The sequence below is a fragment of the Aplysia californica genome, unplaced genomic scaffold, assembly GCF_000002075.1.
Source record: "Aplysia californica isolate F4 #8 unplaced genomic scaffold, AplCal3.0 scaffold00018, whole genome shotgun sequence".
Classification (NCBI taxonomy): domain Eukaryota; kingdom Metazoa; phylum Mollusca; class Gastropoda; order Aplysiida; family Aplysiidae; genus Aplysia; species Aplysia californica.
In genome coordinates this window covers 106,946-121,203 of record NW_004797288.1, presented here as the reverse complement: position 1 = coordinate 121,203, position 14,258 = coordinate 106,946, and the positions used below count along the sequence as shown (strand labels likewise).

Genomic DNA, 14,258 nt, shown 5'->3' with positions numbered 1-14,258 from the left:
TAGATAATTACAAGCACTGACTGAAATGCTTGCATATTATGAGCTGTTTAAAAAAAAAAAGGCAGATTCGTTAAAATGCACACCTGTATCATCTCAATTATTTGGCAAAAAGTTGTGTTGCTGATTAGAGCCTAGCATACAGCAACTTTTTATTTCATAGACTAGCGCACAATTCATTACGTAGATCTACCTCAAGACTAACATATCGTTGTCTTGTAATAATGATCAGTTGCCGATGGGGGGAAAAACATGACGTGTTTGTATCTGGGACATTCGAAGCCTGGACTGATGATGCCCCCGACACGCACACACAGTCACACATGTGCAGGCCGCCTATCTAACCCTGATACATGCTAGAGTAGACACATGCGTGTGCCAACAAGGCATGTGTTGGTATGAAAGAAAGGGGCTGATTGGTCGCATGCAATCGCCTAAGTGAAAAATGGATCACGATGCAGTTGCAATGGATGGTTTCTGGGAATAGATAAAGTTCGTTGTGGGAGAAAGATGAGCGAAGCCATGTCTGTGAGGACTGTTCACCCTGGAAGCGACCTCGTTGAATCAGAGCTTGCTGATTTAAATGTTCGTTGAATCCGGGTTATTTTTTATTGATTTTAAAGAAGAAAAAAAACGTGAAATCCGTCTCCTTTCGTTGAATTCGAGTTCTCGTTGAATCCGAGCTCGTTGAATCCGAGCTCGTTGAATTCGAGTTCCATTATAGTGAAGTCAGCCCCATCATCGTATGAATTACCTAGTTGAGCTATTGCCTGATCAGCTATAACAGGTGCTGACATTTGTCCAAATTTTGATAGGTTAAGAACTGAGAAACAGTCTGTTTCCTGTTGGCAACTGTTGCTCAAACAGGGATCTAAAGTACAGTCTTAGAGGCTCCAATCTTTAGAATGACGTTAAATCCCACAAGATTCAAAAGTCTGTTCTTTGGCCCAAAACAGAATATTAACACACACTAAGAGCTCAGTATCAGAAACAACCTGGAAGAGGTATTTTTTATGTAGTAATCGCTCATCATATCATGGTTCACATTTCGTCAACTTGGTGAGACACAATTTTTTTCTATTTGAGCCAGGGAAGCTCTATTAACACTGTACTGGAAAAGATATGACCAATAATTAAAAGATAAATACAAATGTTTTTTGTTTTTTTTTAAATGTAGGTCTCTCTTATTCCAAGAGTAAAAAGTGTTTTTAAGAGTGGGGAAGATTTATAAGTTTCTGGAAAGTTTATAAAAACATAGAATACTTAATGAATATTTTGTTTCTTCTACTTTATTGTGGCGTTGGTGGCCTAGTGGCTCTCGGTCTCGCAACCGTAAGGTCATGGGTTCGAATCCCGTCAGGGGCCCGACGTTGTGTCCTTGGGAAAGGCACTTTGCACAAATTTTCCTCACTTCACCCAAGTGGAAATGGGTACCTGGGTATAGATGGTGAACGATCTTGTCAGTTTGATAGTGTTTGAGCGCATGAAATCCGCAGCTTGCACTGTATGCTTCCGCGGAAGCCAAAAATGTTTCAGAGTGTTCTCAAAGGGTCTGCTGGGGTAATAATAGTTGTAAAGCGCATAGAGCATGCTCTTGAGCGTGGATATGCGCTATATAAATGCAATTATTATTATTATTATTGCTAGGATTTTCCCACTCATATTGCCAGAGGTTCTGGAATGTAGTCCCCGCATTATTTGGGTGAATACTGTATAATAAGGCATGAGGCCGCAACATACTCATCACACTTAGGGTCGTGAAGTTATACTAGTTGTAGTGTGTGCTTGTTAATTGCTTTGTGAACTTTTTCCTGTTATGTTGTTTCCCACAGGATCCTGGTGGAAGAGAGAGATCTGATCCCACTGCCTGCGAGAGGACATTAATGGAGAAACTCGCATTTTTCACGCACAGGAGAGAATAACCCATCCGCCCAGTTTTGTTGTCAACGAGGCAGGAAGAGGAACAAACATGTTGCTGAGGGAAATAAACTTATACATTACGGAGGGATATAAACCTTTGTTTCCAAGGAAGATAGACACACACTATGTGGAGAGCATATCCTTCATGTTATCATCTTGTTGTTTTACCTGTCTGTGGATCCCACTTTTAGCACAAAGTGGAAAAGAGAAAAGTAATGCAGAGACTGGAAATAAAGTACAGGTTGTTACGTTTTCCCCACTTTGCTGCCCAGGGACCAACACAATCTTCAAATCTTATACTCGTGACACTTTGACACAAATGATCATAAACACTTTTGCTCAGTATGTCGAAAATGTTTCAACACAGCAAGTATGAGACATCTATGTGCTGTACCTTCAAAAATGTGTTTGGGATAAATTTTTCTTAAAGATGCTGTGTTGCAGTCTCTGTTGTAGTCAAGGCTCGTCTCATGTTGACACTTACTTTCTGCCATCTTTAATTCAACACTGGTCTCGTGACTCTGATGTTCGTGTAAAAGTTTGTTTTCCTCATATGTGGCGTTTGCAGCTGACCACTGTTTCAGTAGACTGCTGTCTCAGTTGACCACTGTTTTTTTCACTTCCAGAGAGCAACCAATGTTTTCACATGGTTTTTGTTTTTTTCTACTTTCATATTTCACATTGAACATGGTCATATACATGCACTCCTAGAAATAAAGAAGTCAAGGGCCAGGCTGTTTTTTAATTTTTTTAATTTCAGGTTTACAAAAATCAATGTGACAATATTACTGAAACTTGAAAACATTTGTACACATACTGAACAGTACTATTGGTGTGAACATCTTGAGGTACACTTTGTTTACATGGAAATTTACTGAAGTTTGGGAAAAAGGGGAATAGGTTAAAAAAATTTCCTATAAGTTAGTGCAAACGTACCTGTTGAAAGATTTCTTGGGCTCCGTCTTCAAAGAAAAAGATCTTCTTGGCCTTATGGTCTTTCTCGTCTTTTTTTCTTTCGACATGCAATAACTCTTCAGTCTCATAGTAGGCTACACAATGTCACAACAGTACTGACAATCATCACGCTATAGCTGGTTGCCACTGTGCAGCACCCTGTTTTTGAGCTAGGGTTACTGTGCGTTAAGTTCACTGACTGGCCCTGATTCTCTCCAGTTGTTTCACTTCTTTCGTCGCACATGAACTTTGTAAAGTTACTCGTCGTAGTCTCTAGTTTTTCTAGAACTCGCTGTTGGATTCAGACTTTTTACATTATACTCAATAATTCACGTGTTCCACTTTTAATAGTGTGTGTGTGTAAATGTATCAACTGTGTGTGTAACTGGAATATTTCCTCAGTGTAAATGTCTGATCGTGTAACTGATTTCTTTTTATCTCAGCGGAGTTGGCACAGTTTTGCCCTCACGCAGACATTTTATCCTTTTGTGTGGTAGATTAGGGAGATATTTTGTGGCAGGGGTCGACTCCCAGCGTTTTTCTACTCCTGTTGACTAGTTTTCTTCTACTGGAGAAGGGGCTCTCTCCTCCAGGGATAACCTCTCAGTCTGAGGTGAAATTTTTGCTCAATGTGGTTTTTTTTTCTTCTTTACATGAGGTGTGGACGTTGTTGTATCTGAAGCATTCTAGTGTTTCCAGATATTACAGACTTCAACATAAGTTAAGGACCACCTACCTTGACAGACAGCCCTGATTTGTAAAAAATCAGAAAAAATGACAGCAAGGAATGTTTCAATTTTTTTTTCTCTGAAAGTGATAATGGGTTTCCAATGCATACAATAAAGCTTCCTAAAGGGGCAAAATCACCACATGCAGCACTGAAATCCTTGGAGAATTTTAGCCAAATTTGCTGTTTTATCGACTTGTGTGCGACACCACGAACATTCCTTAGTTAAAATTTCTGCTGCACGTCTTAACGGACCTATGGTCTGGAACTGTGCTCACTTTGGTGGCAATATAAGCCGCCGTTTGCGCAAAATCCAGTATTGCATCAACATGCCACCAAGACAAAAGCTGAGAGACTTTGACCAGAGCTATTGCAGGGCTGCAGGATGAAGTTGGAGCCCGAGAAGGTGTCAGAAGGCTTGCAGTGTCACACTCTGTCATTGTCTGCTTGAGGCAGCGCCATCAAGCCACTGGATCAGTCTCAGAACATCCCACGTGTAGGTCGACCCAAGAAGACCACTCAGAGTGTTTGCAAGTGGTCCTTAACTTATGTTGAAGTCTGTATAAAGGGATTGTTTATTGTAAAGGGATTATTGTTGGTATGTTGGGACAGGGAAAGATTTACTCGACTGGTATTAACCTCATACAATGAAGTTGCAAAGAGTGCGTGGTACTTAATTAAATCTGTATACTATGGTGTTGCTTCGATGTTCAGGCTGTGAGGTGGTTTGGATGTTTTTTGTAAACGGTTGAAGCAGGTTTAATTTACCCTCCTCTCGAGGAGGTGTAGGCTATTTGAGAGGAGGTGGTCTAGTGATGATCCTGATGTTTGTGGTAACTGTTAAGTCAGTTTGAGTTACACATTTTTACACCCCTTTCAAGGAAGAGGAGATGGTTTGCTGATATATGGTTAAAAACACAAGGCTTGCTTGACATGACAAGTGATTTTGAGGCGTTTTTTTTTCCTCAGACACATTTTTCTATGCATTCTTGTAATGAGAGACTCTGTTGTCTCATATTCTTTCTTTTTGCCAGCAATAACTAGTCTTGATTGTATATTCTTAGCATTTAGTAATTTCTCTATTATTTGGCTGTGGATATGCTTGTTGTATGGGTTAATTCCCCTTTGTGTGTCCCCCCTCTCCCAGTGGTTACTGCTAGCTTCTTGCTGTGAGACAATGTATATTAGGCCAGTGCTTCTTTGTCTTTGTTCTATGTCTTTGCATTTTGAGTCTTTTTAACTCTTTCTATGCTATGCATTGATAGATCACGGCCTCTCTTTTTGTGGTATGATCATATTCCTATAAATCATGACACGAGTAGTGGGAGGGTAGATCCTACTTCGTGGGTGGTTGGTGGGTGCTCTGGTGTGGTTTGCTTCTTCTGTCCTATCAAACATCTGTCGTCCTTATCTGCCCTTCTTCTTTTTTATGTTTGCTACTCTCTTGTAACACCTCTAATCTTCTGGCGCTCATATGACCTCATGCAGTTGCGAGTGCCGAAAAACCTCTACTAAAACAAAACAACTAAGATCCTACTTCTGTTCTTTCCCTTTATTGTTCTTGTTTATCTGTCTTGATTTTTTCTTGAGCTACATGACTGTTATTGCATCTGTGTGCTCCCCTTTACTCAAACACCCAAATTGTAGGTGCAAAGAGTCATATATATACATTTGTTCGCCCAATGCACAGAAGCTGGGGTTGTTGGTTTTTTTATTACTCACTCGCCTCTCTTTCCTCTCCTAGATCTGAGTTCACTAGTAGTAAGCATTTTGTTCCGCTTCAGTACTTCTGCTGTAATTGTAATGACTGGTCTACCTACCTGTGGGTAGTTCTGTCTCTTGCTCAGGTCACCGGCAGAACACACGAATCATCTCCACCTTTCTGTGATCTCAACTAACTCCTCATGTAGATCAGCCTGCTGTGAGGGTCCTGTAGGAAAAAATGTGATAGGGAAAAGTTTATAAGACCCTTTAATTCTCCAGGCTGGAGAATTTTAATGTGCATCCCCATTTTTAAAAAAAATTTATCCCAAAACATATTGTGATACTCTTTACAACAGAATTTTCCACACTAGAAGTAATAATCTTTTTAAGATATGTGTGAGATGAAGATCCTTTTTTTTCTGGGTTCAGTTCGTCAATCAATCGATCATCAATCTTTGTAAGCTGTAGATGTGAGATAAATCCTGTTTCTTTTAGGTTCTGGGTAAGTTTCTAGTGGCCAGACTTTCTCTGTCTTCCCTTTTTGTCTACATGTATCTCCCCCTCCTCCCCCTTCCCTTTTCCCCCCACTCTAATGGACATTACTTCTCTTTCTCTGACTGCTGCGTAAATTTTGATGCACTTTACCTTCAGGGCCATTATTTGTAATACTTTTGTACTTTTATCTTATTGCTTGGTAATCTTTTTATTTTTTTCTTCCATTTTCTTCCATTTTCTTTCATTATTATTTATTCACTCACAGTATTATTTTTAGCTATCTTGTCATCTACCAATGTGTTAAGGAGAAACAAATTGTCAAAAATGTATACGGGTTCTCAAACAAAGATCACGTCATCTTTTTCTGATGTGAAAACCTTTCAAATTGTCTGCTTAGCATTTGTGATGTGGAATTTTGAGGAAAGCAGCAAATTGCAAATGGTGTCTTTGATGTAGTGGTTAAGTTCTTTGCCTCTGCATGCAAAATACGAGAGTTTGAGTCTGGTATAGAGAAGGTTACTTTATAGAATGAAGTAGAAATTATCAACAAATTTAACAAGGCTTGTCAAAATTCGTAAAGGAAACCAAATGTGGTCATACCAGATAATACTTCAACACTGGTTCCTTTGTGCTTTTATTCTCATGTCTCATTTTAACCCAAGCATTATTTTGGGGGGGAGAGGGCTGCAATCAAATTTTTCGTGGCAATTACATTTTCAAATGAATCATCATCAGCATTTTTGGGTACTTTTATGTAATTATGTGTTCTTTTACTGTGATAGTATTACTATGGTAGTATTTTTGGCAACAAATGGTCAGCATCATTCTACAAACGCCAAAGTCACTATTTGAAGTTTTGAGAAAATCAAAGAAAAAGAGAGCAAACGATTCAGAAGTATGACCTGGACGCTGTTCTAGTAAACAACACATCTTTATCTGAAAAACCTCAGGAGTTGATTTATGGTGGGTGTGGAAAGATGCTGACAAAGTACAAGTTCACTTACGTGCATCAGCATTTTTTTCCTTTTTTCCTTTTTATTTTGTTATCGGGGTAGTCTTTGTGTGCAATTTCTTTAAAAATGTTTAAGTGTATATAGTCTTCATTAAATATTAGTGTCTATGTATATAGTTGTATATTCTGGTTTTTTTAATACATTTTGATATGGTACGTGTATAATTTATACTAAGTGTGGATCATAAGTTTTGTCATTTTGAGTGGGATCAGTTTATGCAAGGTTAGTTTATGGCATGGCACTGAGACGTTTGAAAGTTGGTCAAGAACATTACGATCAGGGAAAGGAGGCGGTGGGGATCATCTTGCTTGTATCTCCTTTTTCTATTATGCCATTTGATTTGAAAAAGCCTGACAAAAGGATCAAAGAATTTCTTCGTGTTTAGCAGATTTTATCTTAATATAGAAAGCGACAATGCATAGGATGGGGGGGGGGGGGGGGAGAGGATTTTACGTCCTTTCTTGATAACAGGAATTTCTTGTTAAACCGCTTCTTGTTAAGCAAAGTTTACCGTATATAGTGAAATCGTGTATTACTGTCAACTGCGAGATATATATATATGCATCTCTTTACTCCGAGGCTCGCATTTAGTGCACAGAGGTGTAAAAGTAGTCGTGTTCTGGCAAGCATGCTGGTCCACGCAGTTAAAAGTGGACAAAGAAGTGGACGATCAGGGTATGGGTTACACAGTCGTCAGTCTCGACCATCTTGCTTGTGTACGTCCTCAACTTTTGCCGGCTAACTACACATGTCATATTCTGTGACCCTTTAGTTGATACTTATGATAATATACTCTACTGGATACATGCATGCTTCACCAATATGAACTTTGGCCTTTGACCTACCTTCACAAAGGATTTTCTTTTTACCCTTTGAACTCTTGCTATTAGAGAGGCTTTGAGGAGACTGCGAAATTGAAAACCTGAAAACAAGACGTGTCCATTTTTGGGTCTAATACAGGAAAATAGACAGAGGCTCTTTTCTCTTACTTTCAGATAAAATAATACATTTACATAGCAATGGACTTGTCTGTATTTGCAGTGGTCAGCCGCACTCTTTCTCTTATATATCTCACCTCATCTTTGGCGGCACAATGGCGGGTGTTCTAGTTTTAAGCACTGAAAAGCAAGTTCTATTCATAGAAATCAACAAACTAGTATGTTTGAGAGAATTGGGGTACTGGTATATGTTGTACACAAATAAGTCTCTTCACCATCACATGCAGAAGACGTGAATTTGATTCTCGAATGGCGAAGTTTAAAAAAAAATGTTTTATCGTCTGTTTGCCGCTGGGATGTTGTATCCAACTGAGCCCTAGTTAGTCCTGGCAGGCAGGATCAAACAGCCCATCTCCTAGGTGTTCTCTATTGTTTCGATGAGAGCCTGCCTGAAATATAAATAATATTTACAATAGAACTGGGGCTTCCCTGACACAGTCTTGTCCTCAGGTCTTCAATAGCCTAATGACAACACTTTTTTTTTCTCCAGCGACTCGTTGTAGATTGTAGCGGTAGAACTCTGTGTGTAGAGGTGCACGGAAGTAATTTCTTTCTCTGGATTGCCCCCCTCCCCACCCTCCTAACCGGTATTATTATTTGACTGTGACTGTAATGTACTCAAACTTTCATCCAGGGCGTTTCGTTAACTCAGTTGGTATCTTGCTGGACCACGGAGCGGTTGGCTCTGTCTCAAATCCCAAACTGGGCGTTCTTGAACTTGGGTCGTTTTGTGGAGTTTTCATGGTTCTCTACCCTTTTGGCTAGGTCTTAACGGAGATGAATGTTAAAGTCGGAGATCCCACCTCTTGAATATCTTGACAGTGTTGATTAGGGCATTAAACCCATACACACTTGCTTTACTACCGCTCATTGACTTGCTTTTTAAAAATAATATCCAATGCCGTTCACTAGCGCATATTTCCAGTTCACTATGCAGTGCACCATATTTGGACTTAGTTTGAGCCAGATGAAAAGGGGGTGGGGGGGGGGGGGGATACTGATTTCACTCGCCTCTAGCGAGACTGGTGTTTTGCCCTTCATTTTAGGAGTAATGGCACAGCCCCCTTCGTGAGTGTGAGTATGTTTGGTAGTGGCGTCCATGACAGTTTGCAATCTTGGCGTACAAGTCTATGTTTCCAGCTCACAAGAATACGCATTGCCTTGTTACTACACTTTTCAACCCACACTTCAAAGGTGTTTCTGACTGGGTATGGCTGCTGAAATGTTAGTGTTAGGGTTAGTAAGGGCTGTTTGGGGTGAAATTCACTTTTAAGCGAAATACGCTACATTGGGTAAAGATGACAAAAGCACGCTACCTTACCTGAAGTATATTAAAATCAAGAATTCTATTCGCAGATGGCGTACAGCATTGTAATATATATATTTACCCCCAAAACCCACCGGCTGTTTCAGCTAACTGGACACAAATGAGGTTCTGGAGAAAAAAAATTACTTCCATGCTATCTAGAGAAACTTTTCATGTTCCCGTTTTTTCCCCACATTCTTCTAGTGTGGATATTTATGCTCCTTATCAACTAATTATTATCTTAACCCGAACAATAAACTCAAGTGTGCTTTCACTGACTTGTGGGATTGTCTCTTGTTTTTTTTTCCAGGTTTCCTATTCCTAATTATTATGTTTGTCTCGAAGGAAGTGGGTGGTTGGAGGTTACCACTGGTAGGTCATACTTCTTTACGTCTGGCCCTCTGTTGTTTCTGCCCGTCTGTCTTCCTTTTTTCAAGCACTAAACGACCATTATTGTGCCGATTTTCTTCTCTTTACACTTTACTCAAACATGGTCAAACAGAAAGACTGGACGGATCTCAATGCGTCTTTCTTCTTTGGTAAAGTGTTTTGCGGCGCTCGCAACTGCATAAGGTCGTATGAGCGCGCGAGACACATCAAATATTTTCAGTAGGTAGAAAATTTTGAATGTTGCTCGGGTGGTGGCTGAAGCCTACTCTTATCGATTTTAGACCTCCAGGGGATCTTTGACGTGCACAACTTGCACACGGGCCCTCCGAGTTTTTTCGCCCTTGTTCGAGAAGGCTAGGAGTAGATCTTTCCTACCAGAAGATCAGGGGTGTGGCTGAAAGACAGCAGTAAGAAGGAACCAATTAGTAGCAATAGAAAGGCTGCGGGAAGAGTCAGGAACCGAGAGGAGGGGGGCAAAGGAGGTGAGGTGGTGGGCACAGAAAGAGGAGACGAAAACAGACAACAGAACATTGCTAGAGAGCAGGAAAGGAGGTGAAAGGAGACACATTTAGAGAAGAAAATGTTTTTTTTGGATTCGAACCCGGGACCTTTGAATGAGAGGCTAACACCTTAACCTCTAGGCCACGAGAGCCTCCTATGTATGGTCTACTCAATACGTGGAATGTTGAAGGGCACCACTGGTAGGTGGTGAAGGGCACCACTGGTAGGTGGTGCTTCTGTCTTTGCCCGTTGTTGTTTCTGTCAATACAGCGGGTGGTTGGAGAGTGCCACTGGGAAATCCTACCAGCTAGCTTTTTGTCTGTCCATCAGTCTGTCTTGTTTTTTTCCCTTCACTTAATTAATGGACAATGTCGTGTCGAAATGCTTCTGTTTGCCCATACTTGAAGCTCAAGACGTTTATGTTTTGTTTGTTTTTCGACGTCGATACATATTTAGTAGAATTGTTCAGTCTTGTCCAGATCACAAACACGCTTGAATGCATACTCTGTGTGGGGGAAGATCTGTTTTCATAATAATATGCTGGCGATCAAAAGAAAGGTAGCCTACCACTTAAGAATCTAGTCTTTTAAGTCTTTGCACTTTTCTGTTCACATGAGTAATACGTGTACATATAATGGTCTAAAAAAGTGGGACAGGTTATAAAAACAACATTGTCTTGCTCCAGTTAGTTTTCCCAGAGCCATCATTAAAAATAGTAAACTGGCATATTTTACTGACCGTGTGCCGGATTTGTCTATTCTTCGCTTTGAAAAAAACAAAAAAACTTTGGGTCCTTGTTTATCCAAAAACACAAACCAACTGATCATTCATTGCCACACAAGAATGTGGTAGGTTTAACTCAACATCACAGAAATCGAGCCTTCGGCATGCTGTGCGCGTTTGTGCTGATGGTTTCTGTTGACGTTGGTTCGGTTTGTCTGATATTGACCAGAACCTGCAACATCTATCTTTCTTGGATGGCAATGTTCAAATGCTATCGCGTTTTTTAAAGATATAAAACAGAAACTTAAACATTATCAATAAACAAAAAGTCTTCAAAAATCCGCCACAGGGTCGGGGAAAATGCCAATTTTCTATTTTTTAAAATGTTGGTGCAGTGAACACTAATTGAAGCACCAAAATGTTATTTTTATTACATGACTTACTTTTTAGAACACTTTAACTTAGTATTATTCACATGAAAGGAAAAGCGTAAAGACTCGAAAACTAGATTTTTGCACAATCAAAAAGAGGTAGTGGTAAACTACCATTCTTTTCATCGCCAGTATAGATCTAGAGTATCTCCGTCTGTCTGCTGGGACACAGCACAGTAGTGGGTGTTTGACGTGCGCTCTGCTGATGTGGCTTGCTCCTTCTTTCCTATCAAAGAAAATGTATTATGTGAAAGGCTGAGAGCAACAAACCTGAGCAACGTCAGAACATAAACACAGTGATGCGCAATTCGGCTTCAGGAAAGGAAGAGGGTGCAGGTAGCTGGAGGGCGCTACTCATATGCTCTGCTTCTTTCCTTTCCCCCCTGTTGTTTCTGTCTGTCGGTCTATTTTTTCCCCAGCACCAAATGACCTTTATTGTGTCGATATGCTTTTCTTTACTCAAAACAAACAAAGGAAGGGGGTGCACTGTCACTGATGCAATCTGTTCACTACGACATCTAAATGAAAAGGCGATAGAATACAGGCGAGACCTCCATCTAGTACTAGTATTCTTCCACCAAAGGAAAAATCCTCCAAAAAGTCCACAGCGACAAACTATGGAAGGTCCTATAAGGGGCAACTGCTCGTCAACATTAGAGTAAAACACTGTTTACATCAACAGCAAGTGTGCTGTGTACACCACCAGAGAACATCTCAGCGCTCATATATGACCTTAGCAGTTGCGAGCGTCGTAAAACCCTATACTACTACATACTACTACAGAGAACATCTGGGGTAAGAGAAGGCTGTGTACTGGCCCAGCTGCTCTTTGTCATCTACATGGGCCAGATTATAAGGTATGCAGACCCAGACCAGGGAGAACTCAATAAACCATTGTTTGACGATGATCATGTAATAATACTTTAATACACAACGAGGTCACGAAATAATTGCAACAGCACATTGATCATCTTAATGCGAGCTGTAATATAATACAGATCTACGACAGGAAAATCATCCTCTGTAAGTCCGAAGTCATTACCATCAGCAGGAAGTCAGAGATACAATGTCATACCAACATCTACATCAACAGGCCCCAGCTGAAAAAAGCAACTCGTCCATCTCCTGAGACATCCCAACTTTAAGATGAGCATGAAGGCAAAAATCATACCATATATTTATACCAACGTCCACATACCAGTATTAAACATGGTCTCTGACAAAAGCCTCCTAGAGGAACCTGGTTACCAGTTAAATGAAACGCACCAGAAGAGCAGCTAAGACCAGGAATGACGTCATGATCAGGCATAGTAGGAACAACGGACCGCCGAGGATAAAGCGATTTGATCACGTCACGGGAGTGCCTCTAGAACAGTCAGCGCTTTTAGCACCAGATACTCGGACTGGAGAGCAAGAGGAAGACCAAAGCGACGCAAAGCCACCCTGGCAGACATACTCAGATCACTCAACAACATTTTGGTCAGGCCACCCATTTGTCTGCAAACAGGCGTCGACGTGTGTACCTCCCCCGCGACGCCTGGCTCGTATAAAGACAATATATCAGCTGGATAAAGCAAATAAAGTTTATCTTAGTTTTAAAATCTCACAGTCCAAGGGGGTCGAAAGTCCCCCCCCCCCCCCCCCGCCCAACCAACCCCCGAAAACATTCCCCCAACCACTCTCTCTCTCTCTCTCTCTCTCTCTCTCTCTCTCTCTCTCTCTCTCTCTCTCTCTCTCTCTCTCTCTCTCTCTCTCTCTCTCTCTCTGAACGGACGGAGCCATCTACGTGACGTATGGTACACGTACTGTACATGTACAGTCTCGGAGACAGCAACTGGAAAAGGACGTTTTTGGCGCGCGCTGTGTGTGTGTGTGTGTGTGTGTGTGTGTGTGTGTGTGTGTGTGTGCGTGTGTGCGTGTGTGTGTGTGTTTACACATGAACGCGTGTTTGTGAGAATATTGATCTCTGTCCCTCTTCCCACCAATTAAATAGTTACGGGAACCACGAGTCGCGCCAATCGTGTTAACGCTGTCCGCGCCAGTCCACGACCTATCGTTGATATGGCAGTATCTTTCCCTGCAGGAGACCTATTTAATTTTTTGATTTGTAAACCCATTCTATGATTGTTTAATGTATTTCCCCAAAAAATTCTAATACTTTTCATGTACCGTACTTAATATTTCTCCTTTAATCTTAAAACAAATACCGGTATGTCAACTTCATTTGATAGAGTTATTTTACATCACACTGTTCCAGCGCAATCGGGAAACCTCTCTGGGTCACAAACAGTTAAAATAAAAGCTTTATAAAAGTTTCAACCACACCAGAGCTATTGATTAAACGTTATCTCCCGTGTTGGGGTATTTTGTTCCGGACGTTGACGGTGATTGTGTTCGCCCTTCTTTTACTGTAGAGCGTTGTCTTTTCTTTTTTTTTTATCCGCCGCTTATAGTTATACCCTTTTGGGTGTCGCGGGAAGAAACAGACATCGCTCTGCCGCCAGCCGGAGAACCTGGGTCAGAGGCATTCCATGGGTGGTTAATGTTTCCCTGACTCCATCTATCCAGGTCTTTCTTGGTCTCCTTTTAGCCTTGTTGCCATAGTATTTTGTTGTTGTATGCACGTTGTGCTGGATGGTAAGTTGGTAATCGCATGAGATGTCCGAACCATATTGATTCTTTGGTGATGGAGATGTTGTTCGTCATGAGTTTCAAAAGCATAAAGAACAAATACCGGAGTTATGTTCATTCTTGTAGAGTGGTCCCAGCAGCATGGTTTGGTTGTGCTATTTCAAAGTACGGAGGAAAAGCATAGTCCAGGATGAATAACGTAATCCCATTGGGACTAGAACTGCGCTCTGTCCTAATGGTGAGAAATACTGTTTTGTGAATTCATGAAAACTGCTCGCTTTAATGTCTTACGAGTAGCCTGTCGAAAGTGCTTTCGGAACATACAAACAATGAGCAAGATGTTCATAGCACCTTTGCATTGACAGCCTTTAGCGATTTCCATGTAGTACTATTATGCTCTTTATTTCCCCATCTCTGGTGTGTGTGTGTGTGTGTGTGTGTGTGTGTGTGTGTGTGTGTGTGTGTGTG

The 14,258-nt window shown here is 40.9% G+C and overlaps 1 protein-coding gene across 2 annotated transcripts in view; it reads left to right on the top strand.

Annotated features, from left to right (window-relative positions):
* LOC101847394 (N-terminal EF-hand calcium-binding protein 1) overlaps positions 1-2,886 on the top strand; it is a 31,467-nt gene extending 28,581 nt beyond the window's left edge. For both annotated transcript variants that reach the window (XM_035971528.1, XM_035971526.1), the window contains one exon: positions 1,830-2,886. In XM_035971528.1, coding sequence (XP_035827421.1) covers positions 1,830-1,855 — 26 coding nt within the window. In that variant the 3' untranslated portion in view covers positions 1,856-2,886. The remainder of the gene's footprint in view (positions 1-1,829) is intronic.
* Positions 2,887-14,258: the final 11,372 nt, after the last annotated feature.